We start from the raw sequence: 17,192 nt of genomic DNA on the forward strand, positions 1-17,192 counted from the left end.
GACCTTCTCCTTACTCAGTCTGGTGAGCGGGGCGTCAGTGTGTCTGACTATGGAGTCACCAATGACTAGTGTGTCTGGCATTGTGTTTGGCCTTAAGGGCTGTGACTGTTTGACACTCTGACTGTGAGGTCTATGTGTTGCAGGTGTTGTGTTCTGAGGTGGTGGTTGTTTGGGTGTCTGCTTTGGTGGCCTCTGCTGTTTTGGTAGATTTTTATCAGAGCCGAGTATGTCTTTGTGTGTTTATGTGTATGATTTGAGGTTGTGATGGTACTATGTGAGACTGGGTCTATAGTGTGTGTGGTAACCTTCTCCTCCTGACTGGTCTTGCCAGTCCTATGTTGAGAGAGCTCAGCCTCCAGTTTGGCCGTATAGTTGCATCTCGCATGTATTTGTGTTTTGTGGGAGGAGGAGAGGGTTGTCTGTGTACATGAGGCAATTGTAACATTGCCTCAATATTCCCAGGTTCACCAGCTGAGCAGGAGAGGACACTAGCAACTGATCCCTCGACATGCTAGAAGGACTAGACAAAAAAACTTTAAAAGAGATTCGGGGACGTGGTGACCGAGAAATGGGGGTTTGCGCTTTTGGGGTGCTATCTATAAGAGTGCTGTATCAAGGTAATAAGTACTGTAGGAGCAAGTGCTAGGTTTAACAGATAGAGAAAAGTCTACTTGGAGTCAAGTAGAGATGATCTTTTTAGGTATTAGAGAAAGTGCTAGTAACAGGGATGCTTAAAGGTAAGATTGAGAAGAATGCACTCTGCAGTGTGCACTAGAGAAGTTAGATATGAAAGTAGGTAACTTGAGTTTTACCTGTTTAAAAAGTTAAGGTTTAGTGGAGAGTTACTATTTTTAAAACAGCAAGATGGACTGAAAGGGGTGGTTATTTTTGTATTTTGGTACTATGAAATACTGTAGGATGGCCAATAAATTTAAATAATTGAAGGGGTGGGATTTCAAAAGTGATGGTTTTGTGATTACTCACATAAGCCAGTGAAAGTAGAGAGAAATGAGATATATGGTCAGATTAACATAAGAGGCGGGCAACTAGAAAGACAGTGGTATTTAACAAGACAACTTAAATGGGTGGGAGGGAGGGGAAAAATTCTGTCTGCCTGACTCAGAACAGAGAGAGCTGTGGTCTCTTTTGAAGTTTTAATATGCTGTTAAACAGAATGCAAGCAAGACACAAGGTAAAGAAAACAAACTACAGTATTCAAAATATAGAAAGGCAATACAGAAATACAAAATATAACAGCAAACTAACCTTTCCTTCACAGCAAAGTGTAGCAGAGTCTGGATGAGCCTTTCTGGTAAAGAAAGAAAAACCCTTTACGCAAATATCTATACATCGACCCCTATACCAAATACACTAAACTGCGAAAAATAAAATATCGAACTGTCATAGTCGGCCAACCCCACCATCCGCTATATAGTACCTACCCAAACAAAATAAATAAACCACATAGATACACTAACCAAACCCTACTTATAACCTAAATTAAAGCACCAAAAACCTACTTCTAACCCTACACTAAACCCCACATACACAACTATGCACTTTCCTTAACCCCTCACTAACCCTAAGGTCCGTAACTACTGGACACTTCCCCTACAGACATACACCCAAACAAAATAAATAATCCACATACATACATTTAACAAAACCCTACTTCCAACACTACACTAAACCAAACCCCACATACATAACTATCTATGACTATCCTTAACCCCTCCCTAATCCTAAGGTCCATAACTACAGGACACTTCCCCTACAGACATACACCCAAACAAAATAAAATAATACACATACATACACTTTAAAAAACCCTACATGTAACACTACACTAAATCTTACATGCATTCCCTATCTATTCACATACCTTAACCCAAATCCTAACCCTAAAGTCCTATCTATCGCCCACTTACCTTACAGAGCTATACCGCAGATGAGCCAACCAAAACAAATTGATATTTTGGAATTCGCGGTTTTGGACGTTCGAGGTTTACCTACTTCGCGCAATATGGGTCGACATATTCATGCAAATCTATGCACTGTTTAGAGTTGTTAAAAGAATATAACAAGGAAAATTTGAACAATGTATACATGGTTACCATAGACATAGTCAACTTGTTTTCTGTTATTCCCTTAGATGAAGGTTTACTCCTATTTGATGAAAGTTTAGAAACCTTTGGTAACTTCCATACGGTCAAAAGGAAACTAATAGTAGACATTATGGAAATGGTATTAAAAAACAATTTTTTTCATCACGAAGGGGAATATTACCAACAACGTTCTGGTGTTGCTATGGGAGCAAGATGTGCTCCCACATATGCCAACCTTGTTTTAGCTATGTGGGAGAAACAACATGTTTTTTCAAGCACTTTTTGGTCTCAAGTGGACCTCTATCTAAGATTCCTGGATGACATACTAATATTTTGGAAAGGGAATAGGGATGATTTGCAAAAATTCGTAGAACATTTGGAGAGCACAACAACATTTTTGAAATTTACATATTCTACGAATTATGACTTTTGTTTATATTTAGACATCAAATTGTATAAAGTAGAAAACACAATTGAATCAAGTATCTACCGTAAAAAAACTTTTTCAAATTCATACTTGCATTTCAAAAGCTGCCATCCCTATTTTCAGAAGCGGAATTTGGTGAAGGGCCAAATGGTGAGACTCTCCAGAATAATTAGTGAAGAAAAAGAATTTAGTTTAGAAATCAAAAACTTATCAAACATGTTCTTAGATAGGGGTTATCCTAGGAAACTAATAGATAACATCAATGATGAAATAAACAGGAAGAGAGTGAGTGTATTTAGACCCATATTACTATATGGAATGTCAAAAACAATCCTGGATGAAGTCTCAAACTCTAAGAAAGCAGGTGCCTTTATTATTCCTTACACGGACAACATTCACTACATTACTGAAAGTATTAAAGAGGTTTATGAAAAAGTTTTTAATAACCAAACAGATGTTCTACAATACATAGGGAATGCACCTACAATTGTGTTTTGTAGAGGTAGGAATTTAAATGATTACTTTGAAAGTGAGACTTTATTTAAAAATTCAAAAATGAGAAAATGTGGTTTCTGTAAGTGTTGCAGATACATTAATGATGGCCCCTATGTAACAGTAAAAGGGTGTAACCGTACAATCAGATGCCCAGGGCACGTTAACTGCAACACGAAGTTGGTTGTGTATCTAGCCACGTCTTATCATGTTCAGCATTCTATATAGGTAAAACTAAAAGAAAGTTAAAGGAGAGAATTGCTGAACATAATAGAGACATTAAAAATAAAAAAATGACCAACTCTTTATACACACACAGTAAAACATGCAAAGACTTCAAAAGGTTTCTTTTCTTTGTTATAGATAGGATACCAGATATTAAAAACAATGAAGGTGATGTCAACACACTCCTCGAAGCTAAGGAGAGTTTATGGCAGTTAAGATTAAATTCCTGTGTAAAACCTGGTATAAACGAGCACATATCCATTGTTAGTTACTTAAAAATGAAATCGTATAACATTTAACAATTTAAACATCTATCAATTCATTTTTGAGTATTTTTGAGTTTTTTGACTATCACAATTTTGGTCTGTTCAAAATCAAATATAATTTTATTATACAAACACTTATAAGACATTTTGAATGAACGTAAAGTATTTTTTACTGATGATTTAAGTTAGGTTTTGTTTCAAAATGTATAAAATGTATTTATTTATGTTATTCTACTTATTATATTATTATTACTATTATTTTACTAATATGAATAACAATTTTATAACGAAATGAGAATGACATATAAAATGCATCTATAACACATTTACACATATACATATATTTTTTAAGCAATGTCAGAAGATTTTTAAAAACTGTTGCATATTTGATTGTGTACCTTTATTTATTTCAAATGTTTCTTATACACAAATGATTGAACAATTTATATTTTTTTATTAAGTAAATTTATAGTAAATTAAACAAAATCATCTATTGGTTGATTGACAGAACAATATAATAGGTTATTCATTGTATAAAACAGTTAGCAGTTGTGTTTTTCATTTAACTCTGAAGAAACCCATGATGCTGGTGGGTGAAAGCGCTCAGTATTTTAAATAAATACAGATTTTATTTATTACATTTGCATTAACCGTTTTATTCATATTGCGGATTATCTTTTCAGTTTCATGCAAATGTATCTTCGATCTCGTAATAGGAACCCAATGTCTTTAATGTATGCAGATTACACAGCATCACAAAACAATTTACAACTTTGTGCTCCTAAATTTCAATAAGCTGAGGGGCATTGTGAGGGCAACTTTTTCAATGTATCATTTGCGATGATTAGAAAGTGCAATTCTCTCCATGTTGGTCAACGAAGGTAATTCGATATTTTGAATTTCGTCTGTTAGGTGTTTCTTATTTCTCACCGTGCAATGCAGATGTGTCGATCTTGTGGTAGTAGCTTATATCACGTTTTGGGTACGTGATATAGACCCAGTGTATGAGTCCACACAGGTATGCCCAGACAGCAATAACTTACTTCCAGGACAATCTTGCTGAAGGTTCTGAAGCATAGGATGGAAACACATCAGAATATTGAGTTAACTAATGTTTTTCATTCAAATGACTGGCACCAAACCCTAAATAATTAAGCACTACAAATAAGGCAGTCTCAAACTCCTCAGTTATATACTCTGTCATAAAAATCCCTCTTTTTCTGTGGCTCAGGTAAGACGTTCTGCATGAATGCTTATGAAATGTGTTTTCAATCTTCCTAAATCTACATTTGAATGGTGTGCCCATGCCCTCAGCAGAGAAGTGAAAACAATCCATATTCTTGAGTGCTTGTCATCACCAGCAGTGGTCACATGGTCACATTCGATAAATATCCACATCACGGAAAAGTCATTATCCCAGTTATGAGATCACCCTCACTCCGTCCTTCTTTTGTTATCACCAGCAGTGGTCACATTCGATAAATATCCACATCACTGAAAGGTCATTATCCCAGTTATGAGATCACCCTCACTCCGTCCTTCTTTTGTAGCAGTGGCATGGGATTAGTAAACAGTGCTCCTATTTAGATCATTAGGTGATTATGAGATGACAAAGGACAAAATCCAAACCTTGAACTTTTCCTGCTCTGCCTACGGCTTCTTGTAAACAGAAATTGTATTGGCTTGCCAGCTAAAAACAAGCATTAGTATAAAAAAGGAGTTATTTCACTGAGGCTGATTTTCAAATGATTGGTTTTCAGTTTTTTTTTTTGCAATTTATGTGGGTGTTAAGTAGGTGTGTGACCATGTCTAAAGTACTCTGTCCATCTTTTAATGAGAAAGGGTAAAAAGTCATTTAGCATTACATTCTTAATTGCAAGTCTTACATTTACCAACCTTGAGGTTCTTATGTACGAACATATAATTATTAAGACATTATTTTCTCACCTTCAGGAGCATAACAACGATATTCCATGCATTACAAAGGCTCCGTATGATTCAAAAAGGTGCTAGAATGTGTGGCGTAAGGGCAAGGTATATGCAACAGAAATACTGACCACCAGTGCAAAAGCTGGTTCCCACATCAGCAAGCATGTAATGATCTAAGGGGTGCATGGCATAAGGAATGGACACACCTCGTGGATAATGTGCAGTGTAATGTCACTATCACAGCCATTTTATCCAAACCTTTTTGCCGTTTCTCAAGCACTGATGCCAGGAGTTTTGTATACATACATTGTTGTTAAAGCATGTAACACAGATGCCAGGAGTTTGTATACATAAGCATGTAACATCCTATCTTAATTTGCAGCCTGGCAAGTATAAGCAGTGCAAATGCTCAGTTCATTGTAACAACATGGGGTATGACTGAGAACAACTTCATCTGTACAGACAAGCAATTCATAGGGATGACGGGTCAGCCTGGCTATGGGGCATATAGGAAGTAAAGCCCTGACTATGGGCTAGATGACCCTAGTTCAAAAAAGGTAGTGAAAAAGCAGAGCAGAGGCAGGCGGTGGCTAGTTAGTGTCTGATGCTGTTTTGCCATCTGATAACCTTTGTTGATGTAGGTGCTCACACCAGCCAGCAGGGGCACTGTTAAGACCCAACAAGAGCCATCCACGGGTACTATAAACTATTAGGGAATAAATAGCCTACGGTATATGGGTGGGGTAAGTTTGACAGTAAGAAGGCACAGAGGCAAAAATCAAGTAGAAAAAAGTGGAGGTGGTGGGTTAGGTTTTTATCTGCCTAAACAAATGATTTAATACAGAGGAAGGTGAGGAAAAGGTGGGTTGGGCTTTTATACAATCTGCAAGCTGCCTCTCAGTTAAACAGGATACATTAAAAAAGGTTTATCTTCCGGTGTCTTACAAGCACCCTGTGTAGGTTTACATTTAAATATCTTTGTATTCCTGACACTTTGTACAATACCATTCTGAGACTTGCACTCTAGGACCTGCACCCCCCCCCCCTGCATTTTCCTTGCAGGACTTTAAATCTTTATTTCTACTTTGGTAATCTTGGGTTTCTGCTGACTTACTCCAATTAACATTACCCTGCAAAGAACAGTATATGTGTTCAACTTTCCTTCTATGTAGGGTAGCGCACACTCAATCAGACCAATGCTGTCCCCACCTGAAACCCTCTTTAGCCAACTCCACCTTTACGCCCACTGCCTAATAATTTTGTTTACAGTCATTCCCAGTGGAAAAGTTTAAATTTGGCTACAGAAATCAAGCATAGCCCAAATAGACTATATTTACCACTTACCCTGCAATCCTTGCCAAAGGTTTTAGCCCGCTCCGTACGCTCTGCTCACTCCACTCCCCTCCCTACCCCCAAAGCCCTCCCACCCCAGCTGTACTCAAATTTAATCTAGCAAAAGACCACTCCCACTAATATCCAACCAATCAACTCATACTTCCCATAATCTCCACCCCTCTACTCCTCCTTCCTACTTATCATACATCCTAATCCCAACACAGTCATGTCACTAACTACTACAATTATAATCCTTTGCTGCACTATTCTAGCATTTACTACACCTTACGAAGACATTTTAGTCAATTCTCTCAACCACTTCCATTGCACTCTGTCAACTACCCCCCTCAAATTCCCACCACACAATTTCACAACTCCAAACCCAAAATGCCTCCTTCCACCACACCTACCTAATTACCAAGCCCGCACCTCATCTGAATGCAAATTATTCTTAAAATACCACAAGCATTTCACTGCATATATAAAACATATGCTCCGCATTCTCTCTAAACTTACTCTCAGTGGAGACGTGCACCCTAACCCTGGCCCCAATTTCTCCAACCTCTCCACAAACCTCCCTCCAAATAGCCCCTATCACACTTAAAAAGCCAACAGACCTCTTCATTATGTCACATCAGAAGCATCTATAACAAAATCCAAGACCTCCAGGCATGCATACACCTGTATTCCCCCGACATCCTTATCCTAACCGAATCTTGGCTTAAACCTCACATCAAAAGTGAAGAAATACTCCCACCCGGATATAACATCCTCCGCAAGGACAGAATATCCAGAAAAGGAGAAGGGATGGCACTGCTGTATGAACATCACCTCAATATCCAAATACTCACCCAGTCAGCTCCCCAGCTTGACAAGGAAGAAATCCTCTATACTACCCTAAAATTAAATCCTAAGAAAGCAATTAACTTAACAGGCTGCTACTTCCCTCCAGGCCAAAATATATCTCCCTTGAAAACCTATTAAACTGGGCCAATCTCTCCCTACCCCAAGAAACCATCATACTCGGTGACGAACATCAACTGGCTATCCTGCAACAGTAAACCCCCAGCACTCCACCTAGATCTCCATGGCTTCTCACAGCTTATACAATCCCCAACCAGGATAAATAAAAAACACAATAATCACACCATTCTTGATTGGGCCCTAGTCAACAAAGATCCTCACTCTTACCTGGCAGGCTCCTTACCTGACTCCCTAAGTGACCACTCCCCAACCTTCCTACTAAAACACCACATAAATAGCAGCAAACCCATTGTCAATCAACACATTCGCTACAAAGCTAAATTCATCTCCAGCTCCTTCACCACCTCCCTACGAAAAATAAACTGGTCACCCCTATAATACCTCAACCTAGATGAAGCAGTCCACTACTTTAACAGCACTTTCCTCAACATCCTTAACTCCTATGCCCACCCAAAGATGCACCAAAATCCGAACTAAAAAAATCCTCCTGGCTACAAAAAAAAAAAAAGACCTTATGAAATCCAGGGATAAAATATGAGAATAATGGCGCACAACCAAAAACCCCTCAGATAGGCAACTATTCCTTGAACTACGTAACAAAGTCAAGAAGCAAGTAAAAGCAGACAAAGCCCTTTTCTATCAGACATCCCTAAACTCCTCCCAAAAACAACCCAAACAATTCTGGTCCACAATTAACTCTATACTCTGCCCAGGGAAGGTAAACACCCCCCCTCCACCACCAACCACCCCTCTCTCCACCTGTAGCACAGCTGACTCTTTCAACAAAAATTTTACAGAGACCGTTCTATCTCTAACTAAAAAACACTTCCCTACATCAACACCTCCCACACCCAAACCAACTCCAACCCTCCCTCCCTTCTTCCTTTCCACAGTACCCACCTCCAAAATAAAAAACTACTGACAAAACTTAAACCCACAAGACTAGCAGCTGACAACCTGCCCACAGAATACCTAAAAATAGCAGCTGATGTTTTAGCTTATCCCATCTCCATATTAATCAACCGCTTAATATCGGAGTCCTATGTGCCAACCTTGTAGAAAATATCCCACATCATACCCCTACACAAAGGTGGCCCCTCAACAGACATCTCCAACTACCACCCCATTGCTATCCTCTCGCCTCTCTCCAAGAAACTCGAAAAATGTATCAACTCATAGATCTCCAATTATCTCCTAGACAATAATCTCCTCTCCTACACACAGCATGGTTTCAGACCAGACCACAGCACCACAACTGCTGTGCTCTCCTTCACTAAAACCATTCTCCAACATAAAAACAATGGCCTTTTCTCCTCTGCTGTATTTCTTGACCTATCAAAAGCTTCTGATATTGTATCACATGATCTTCTACTCTCTACACTCTCCATCCTTTCCTTTTCCATGCCTGCCATCAGTTGGTTCCACAGCTATCTAGATGGCCACCAGCAGTCAGTTGTCTGGCACAACGATCTATCCACTTGCCTCCTTGTTACTCTTGGGGTTCCCCAAGGCTCCATCATTGGCCCTTTGCTTGTCTCCATTTTTACTAATGACCTGCACAACGCCACCAAACATGCCTCCCTCATACAGTATGCAGATGATGCCACTCTCACCTGCTCAGCTTCAGCTCTAACAGAACTACAACAGATCACTCAAGCATCTTTCTCTTCTGTCGAAAGTTGGCTATTAAATGCTCAACTCCTCCTCAACCCAAATAAGACCAAACTCATCTTTCAACCCTCAAAATCTACCCCGAACACCCCCCATTTCAACATACTTGCCAAAGACAACACTTCCACCTCACCAACAGCCCACACTAAGCTACACAGTGTATAGATTGACAACTCAAATTTGACACTCACATATCACTCACAATAAAAAAGTCCACAAAAAATGGGTGCCTTGTATAGAAACCAACAATACCTAAACAAACCAGCCAGAATCTCTACCGCAACTTCCCAACTAATCTCAACCCTACTCTATGCATCACCCATACTCACAAATCTTCGACAATCAGACCTAAAGAAACTCGAAGCCTGCTACAATAAAATTGTAAAATTTGCATCAGGAGACTCCCACCCCAGTCACTACTGTGTCTCCCTTAGAATCCTAGACTGGCTTGAGCTCCCTCAACTCCTACATATAACCCATCTTACCTTTGCTCATAAACTTGTAAACCACCCTCTTAAAATTCCCTCACTTCATACACTTCTCCAACCCTACCAATCCTTCAGACCTCTTCGCTCCTGCAACAAAAATCTACTCCAAGTCACCAAATCCAACAACTCTGCAGGGGAAGCGCTATTCTCCTACTCCATATCCAAAATGTGGAACTCACTTCCCACTGCCATAACTACCCTCCCTTCCAGCAGTCTCTTCAAAAATGCTCTTAAAGCACACCTAAAATCTCACTGGTTATGTCCTTGTCCATACCCCAACTACCCCCCCCTTCTCCTGTACCACTAATTAGCTGCCAGCTCTACTATTAGCTGTCAATAGGTTATCCGTATTTCATTACTATTTCATATCCTTTAACTAGCAGATGATTGCAGTACGAGGTTTACTCTTTTCTCTATGTGAGAAATTAATACTACTAGGCAAATGTCTTGCACCTTATATTGTTATTATACTCCGACATATGTCACTACCTGTCAGACTGTGTGTCTTTGCTATAAATATGCAGTTTGTTTTCCTCTGAAATGCTAGATTATACTCTTATATTATGTGAAATTTTGCTTGTCTGAATATATGGAGCCTTCCTTGTGATATTATACTCTGACATATAGGTCATTTCTCCTGCTGAACTGTGTCTTTACTATAATTATACTGTTTCTTTTTTCATCTGATATGCTAGATTGTACTCTTATATTATGTAAATCTCATATGTCTGAATATATGGAGTTTTTCTCCCCAGGCCTCCGCTGAAAATGGGCATATACCCAGTCGAACTTTCCCGGTCAACAAATGTAAAATAAATAAAATAAATAAATAATTCAGCAAGTGGTAGGGTATGGGCAGCACAGTGGTGTAGGGAGCAGCAATGTTCCCTCACAGCAAGAGGTTCTTTGGTTTGATAAGTGGTGGGGTATGGGCAGCACAGTGGTGCAGGGGGCAGCAAGAGGTTCTCTGGTTTAATAAGTGGTAGGGTATGGGCAGCACAGTGGTGCAGGGAGCAGCAGTGTTCCCTCACAGCAAGAGGTTCTCTGGTTTGATTCTTAGCTGGGGTACCTTCTTTGCATGTCTTCCTCGTGTTCACATTTTTTTTTTAGTAGGTACTCTAGTTTCCCCCTGCCTCCCAAAGCCATGCACTTGGCAAATTGGGGACTCTAAATTATCCCTATGTATGCAGGTAGTGTGTGTATGTGTGTGCGTCTGTGTGTACACATGTGCGTGTATGTACGTATGCGTGTCTGTGTGTATAGCTGGTGTATGTGTACGTCTAGGTGATTCACTGAGTGATATGGAAAACAGGCCTGGCAATCTATTCCATTCTTTACTTGCCAAGTAAATTCTACGGATTGTGGCAGTTGTTCACATGGTTACTACAGAAGTTGGGTATGGCAGGACAGATGAAAGGCAGGGTATGCTGGATTTCGCTTTCACCTGTGCAAATAAAAGAAAATATTACAGCAAGACAGACATTGATGGGTTAGGCTTTCAGCTCTGTTAAGTGATTCAGTGTAGCAAAGTACTGTATGGAGGGTAAGGCTTTGACCTGTATAAATATGCGGGTCTAATATAACAAGATATGGTATTGTAGGTTAAACTTGCAGCTGTGTAAAAAGCACTGTAATAAGGTAAGGAGTACCATGTTATGCTGATGTCCATAGTCAAGTGATTCAGTATAGCAAGGTAGGGTATGGTGGGTTACAGACACTAGAGGGACGGATAACAGAAGATGCCTGCATTATAATGAATGTGAATCCTCACATTCCTACAGTTACATTGGGAGTACTTGTGGGGCTAATATAGATGTTATCAAACTTCATCTAGGATATACATCACTATCCTTTATCCAGTTAGCATGGCTGCACAGGTACACATTTAAGTACAGTTCCATTGGGAGTACTTGTGGGGCTAATATAGATGTTATCAAACTTCATCTAGGATGTACATCACTATCCTTTATCCAGTTAGCATGGCTGCACAGGTACACATTTAAGTACAGTTACATTGGGAGTACTTGTGGGGCTAATATAGATGTTATCAAACTTCATCTAGGATGTACATCACTATCCTTTATCCAGTTAGCATGGCTGCACAGGTACACATTTAAGTCAACCTTTCTACACAGCAGTAAAGGATGGGATGTGTTATTTCACAGCTTCTTTTTAAATTATATGAATTACTAATTATTATTCAGATTAAACCCATATACTTCATACACTACAGAGATACAGAACAGGGACCATGCAATTAAATGATCCATTCCTGTAGTTAATACTTTAATTATCTTTTATACAGTTAATATTCCCTGCCTTTCTCACCAGAAGAACAGGCAAATCGATCAAATCCCTTTTATAATTAATGCATTGTTTTGAATCAATGAAGACATTCTTAATACATGAATATCACCTCTGGTGTATCCTCATATCCATATTCATGCACCAAAACCAATGTTACTTTAAACTCTAGTAAACATCAACACCTAGAACTGAAGGGTTAAAAACACTGAAAGGTATGATGTAAAATTAGCTTTGTCTACTGTGAGAAATTCTATTAAAGTCATTGCTTTGCAACTGCTTAGAGTCCAAAGTCTGCATATTTTACGAGAAAATGCTCAAAAACCAACTCTTGTTCATTGTATCACGTCTTCCATCAAATCCACTGCCTTTCAGTTCAGTGATACCATGATTGTGACTGACTTGTTTACATTAAAAATTAAACTTTACAGAAATGCATTTAACAAATTACCACAACCCTTACTGACCATCTTACCTTGAGTCTTCCACTATGAATTTTCTCTCATTTTCCTCAAAAACTATCAATATCAGTAGAAAGCAAATTCATACAAACTGTATCATTAATAAAGTTTTCACTTACTTTTGAGCTTATCTTCAGGATTCGCCTTCTGTTCTGTCTCATTACCCTCAACGTCATCATTTAACAGTTTATCATGAGCATCTTTAAGCAGCAACAACAATTTATCAGGAGGGATTTTGTACCCTGCACATAAAAACACAAAATCATAACATTACTCATCAAACTCCTACTAAAACTAATCTACAGCCATCAGATTCCTATTAAAACGAATGTATATTCAGTGTACACACACATTTAACTCATCAGAATCCTAACAAATGCCCCAGATGGTTTTCATCCAACATTAAATAACTTAACAGAACTAGATTCAACTGCAGACTTCCTCTAGAGTAACTTTGACAAGCATGATCTCACAGGTGCAGTTTTAAAACACTGATGCATGGCCTTTAATATAGGACCATAACTTCATGCAGAGGCATTCCGAGTCAATGGAATACGTTACCACTACAGGTCAAAGTACTACTTTGGTTACCTTTAAAGCTAGTCTTGAGGACTGGACGGGCAGACAAACTTGAACCAAAGTTATCATGTACAGGGGTGGCCATCATTATTAAGTGCTTGAAGAGGGTCTTTTTAAAGGTGTACATGGCTATCATCTTATTGTCCCTGTGACCGTTTGCCTCTAATGTTCCTATTCAAAGTAAAACTACAATATGGTTAAAATAGTAGAACAGCAGAAAGTTCAGGTAAACCAAACCCTGTTATGGGGCACAAAACCATAAAGTAGCAGATATAAAAGGGTCAGCCCCCAGGAACAGTTAGAATGTCAAACTTTAAAACCAGCAAGAGCTAATAATAACAGCAAACTAGTTTTGCCCACCTAAGGGTTACACATTTAACAGACTAACGTACAGCCTAGTTACACAGACTCCAAAGCTACAGTCCTTCTTACAGGAGTTCCACAAGTCTCTTTAAATCACATTCTCTTTTCTTTGTTCATAACTTCCTCTAGCTGATCTCCCACACCTTGAGATAACCACTTACACAAGTGATTGCTGTTTTCACCACTACAGAGTTAAATAGCCTACAAAAGCTTTTACAGATTTGATGCACATGCCCACACGCTGATAGTATTTGTCTTCTTGAAAGTTAACTATGATATTTGGAACCCTGAATTATCTTTCACAGTAAATCATTAGATCTTACACATCCACGGGACAATAAAATTACCCCTACAAATTTATGAATACCTAGTCATACAACCTGATTATGATTTCTCCTTTATCACCACATTGAAAGAATAACAAAAAATCCTTAACAACCTAAAAATACCATGTACATCTATGATTCAACTTGCCTAACATGCTTAAAAAGACATAAGAAATATTATTTTGCCAAAACTACAATGTATACTGCAGCTTAATATGATTGGAAACAACCTCACTGTCAAATTGCATGAAGCCCATCAAAAATGATGACGGTTTGTAAACAGCTGTGATCATTGTGGCCAGTAGTGCCACCTGCTGACCAATGTAAATGCTTTACCATTACATAAAGGGCCACAATCCTATCTGCAACCACGTTGTAGGGCAGCATTAATGATTCTATTCACCATTATCAAGCAAACTCAGAGCAACTCAAATCAACAACCAGTTGTGAGTATCACAATCCAGGCACCACATCTGTCCAGACAACAGTTTCCCATGAATACAACAGAACATCCCTTTTGCAATTGAAGCACACAGGGTGGAAATTCCACCTCCTAAACCTGACCATTGCTAATCACATTAAAAGAAATCACTATTTGATCACCTACAATCCTACACTAAACGCACTCACTTGCATACCCTTGACATCAGTTTTGAATTACTTTCTTAGAATTTCAGATCACACATTTTTAATATGTACACCCCCCCCCCCAACTTCTAAGGGCCTCTTCCAACCTCCCACACCCCTGTCTAACCCAGTCTTCCACTCTGGTCCACTAATACTGACCTCTGTCTCCCTCATGCCACTAGCTTCAACGTCAGTTTTATTATACAGGTCACCCCCCCTAAGCTCTTCATCTAAAATGAAGCAAGGCATACAAGCACATAGAAATAAAAATATAAATGAAACAGCTACAGTATAAATGAAACATATATATTCAAGCACTCTAAACTGAAATACAGCTATTAAGTAATACCAAACAGCCATCAGTATTAAAGCTGCCATAAAAATGTAGCTTAATGCATCCAAAATTTCAACAGTATAGAGCAGGTACTGTAGAGTTCCTGGAACACTACAAGTAAAAATGAGCCTGCAATAAATTCAGATTTACAGGAGCTCACAAGCCTGAAAAAGTAGAATAATTGATAACGTTCCCTTGCAAGTTTGGGTGGACTGCATGCAAAGAAAAGAAATATATTTTGCAACAGAATGCTGTTCATGTAGGTGCAAAACAAACTGCATCCAACCAAAGAATGCATTGCAATAAAACAATGATGGAGTTACAGATTAGCCATGATACTCTGACTAAGTACCTAACAATTTTACATGCACTGCATAATAATAAATACAAAAGGTGGCAAAAAAATGTAAGTACCTTACAAATTCCAGACAGTCAGTGGATGGACAACACACAAGTCCAAGAATAAACAGTTTCACAGCCATTCAAAATCAAACTGACTCTCCAAAGCATCATTACATCACACCACTCAACCTCTAAGAGCAAGAAATCTGGACAAAGCCATAAATAAAAGGGGGACAAAGGCCCAAAAATAATGACAATTTCTAAATAGTCCACTTACAAACTTAGAAAGTTGATAAAATAACAGATTTAGCATTAGTGTGAAATTTCTGAAGGATATAAAGTCTGAAACCTAAATATCTGTCATGATTTTTGGAAATTCAGTCTTTAGCGATTTACTAGTAATTTGCCAGAAAAACACTATTTTATGAAAAACAGACAAAAATTAGGCCAAAATCTTAACACTGTGTGTAAACTTTACAACCGAGAGGTATGATTTACATACATAATAGAATGATACAAAAGTAGAGGACAGGAATGACTCTACGGTAGCACCAGGGCAAGCCCACTATACCTTGAACAGGGGCTTGAAAACTGATCATATAAAATTTGCCATCAACAGATACATTCCACTGAAATAAAATATACCATGAAGTTGCATTTGAAATTAAATATACCATGAAGTTGCATTATTTTGGCAGCTTAACTACCAAACCTTCCTATAGGTTAGTTAAAGCAGTGAGGCAAACCCAAATGTCAGCATATTCAAACAGTTTTAACATGCACTCCCCGAAGTCATCTTTCTCGCATCACCACCTCAAAACATCTGTGCACTATTACCTGCTGCACATTTTTACCACAAAACTGTAAAGAGAGAAAGGCAAACTCTATTGAATGTATACAAAATCATTTTGTTTATACTATTTTCTGCAATAATCCCTCCTGTGAACATTGTTGCATGTCTTTTTCCATCCGTGCATATAATTCATGACAAAATATTTCTAATATTCACATTTGCTGCAATTACTTTCACTTTATCACTCGGGTGTGAAGGAAAAAATAATCACCTTTGACAAGTCCATGTATACTGAAAAAGAAAGGTAAATACAACCAACTTTGGTAAGGGGAGAACATGTCCAGTACATCTATACATAGGACTAAATGCAGATATCCTGTAACATGAATACATGCAGCGCGTGTAATACAGCCTTCTATGACAAGGGTATCTCTGGTTTCCTATGTCTGTAAGTAGGACTACATGTAGTTACCCCGTAACATTAATAAATACAGCACATGTACTACAGCCTTCTATGATAAGGGTATCTCTGGTTTCCTATGTCTGTAAGTAGCACTACATGTAGTTATCCTGTAACATTAATAAATGCAGCACATGTAATACAGCCTTCTGTGATAAGGGTATCTCTGGTTTCCTATGTCTGTAAGTAGCACTACATGTAGTTATCCTGTAACATTAATAAATACAGCACATGTGATACAGCCTTCTATGATAAGGGTATCTCTGGTTTCCTATGTCTGTAAGTAGGACTACATGTAGTTATTCTGTAACATTAATAAATGTTAAATATATTAATAAATTAATAATCAGCTTTGACAAGTTTATATACTGAGAAAGAAAGGTAAATGCAACCAACTTTGGTAAGGAGAGAACATGTCCAGTACATCTATGAATAGCAGCAAAAGCAATTATCCTGTACCATTAATACATATAGGGCATGTAATACAGCCTTCTATGATAAGGGTATCTCTAGTTTCCTATGTCTGTAAGTAGGACTACATGTAGTTATCCTGCAACATTAATATATGCAGCACATGTAATACAGCCTTCTATGATAAGGGTATCTCTGGTTTCCTATGTCTGTAAATAGGACTACATGTAGTTATCCTGTAACATTAATAAATGCAGCACATGCAATATA

General features: G+C 38.3%; 1 protein-coding gene across 2 annotated transcripts in view; it reads right to left on the reverse strand.

The window, feature by feature from the left end:
• The window catches only part of LOC122813957 (zinc finger protein 26-like), a 350,754-nt gene that overhangs the window by 39,525 nt on the left and 294,037 nt on the right, over window positions 1-17,192 (reverse strand). For both annotated transcript variants that reach the window (XM_044086504.1, XM_044086503.1), the window contains exon 6: window positions 12,807-12,929. In XM_044086504.1, coding sequence (XP_043942439.1) covers window positions 12,807-12,929 — 123 coding nt within the window. The remainder of the gene's footprint in view (window positions 1-12,806; window positions 12,930-17,192) is intronic.

Source organism: Protopterus annectens, chromosome 10.part0 (assembly GCF_019279795.1).
Source record: "Protopterus annectens isolate FY-2018-M chromosome 10.part0, PAN1.0, whole genome shotgun sequence".
NCBI lineage: Eukaryota > Metazoa > Chordata > Ceratodontiformes > Protopteridae > Protopterus > Protopterus annectens.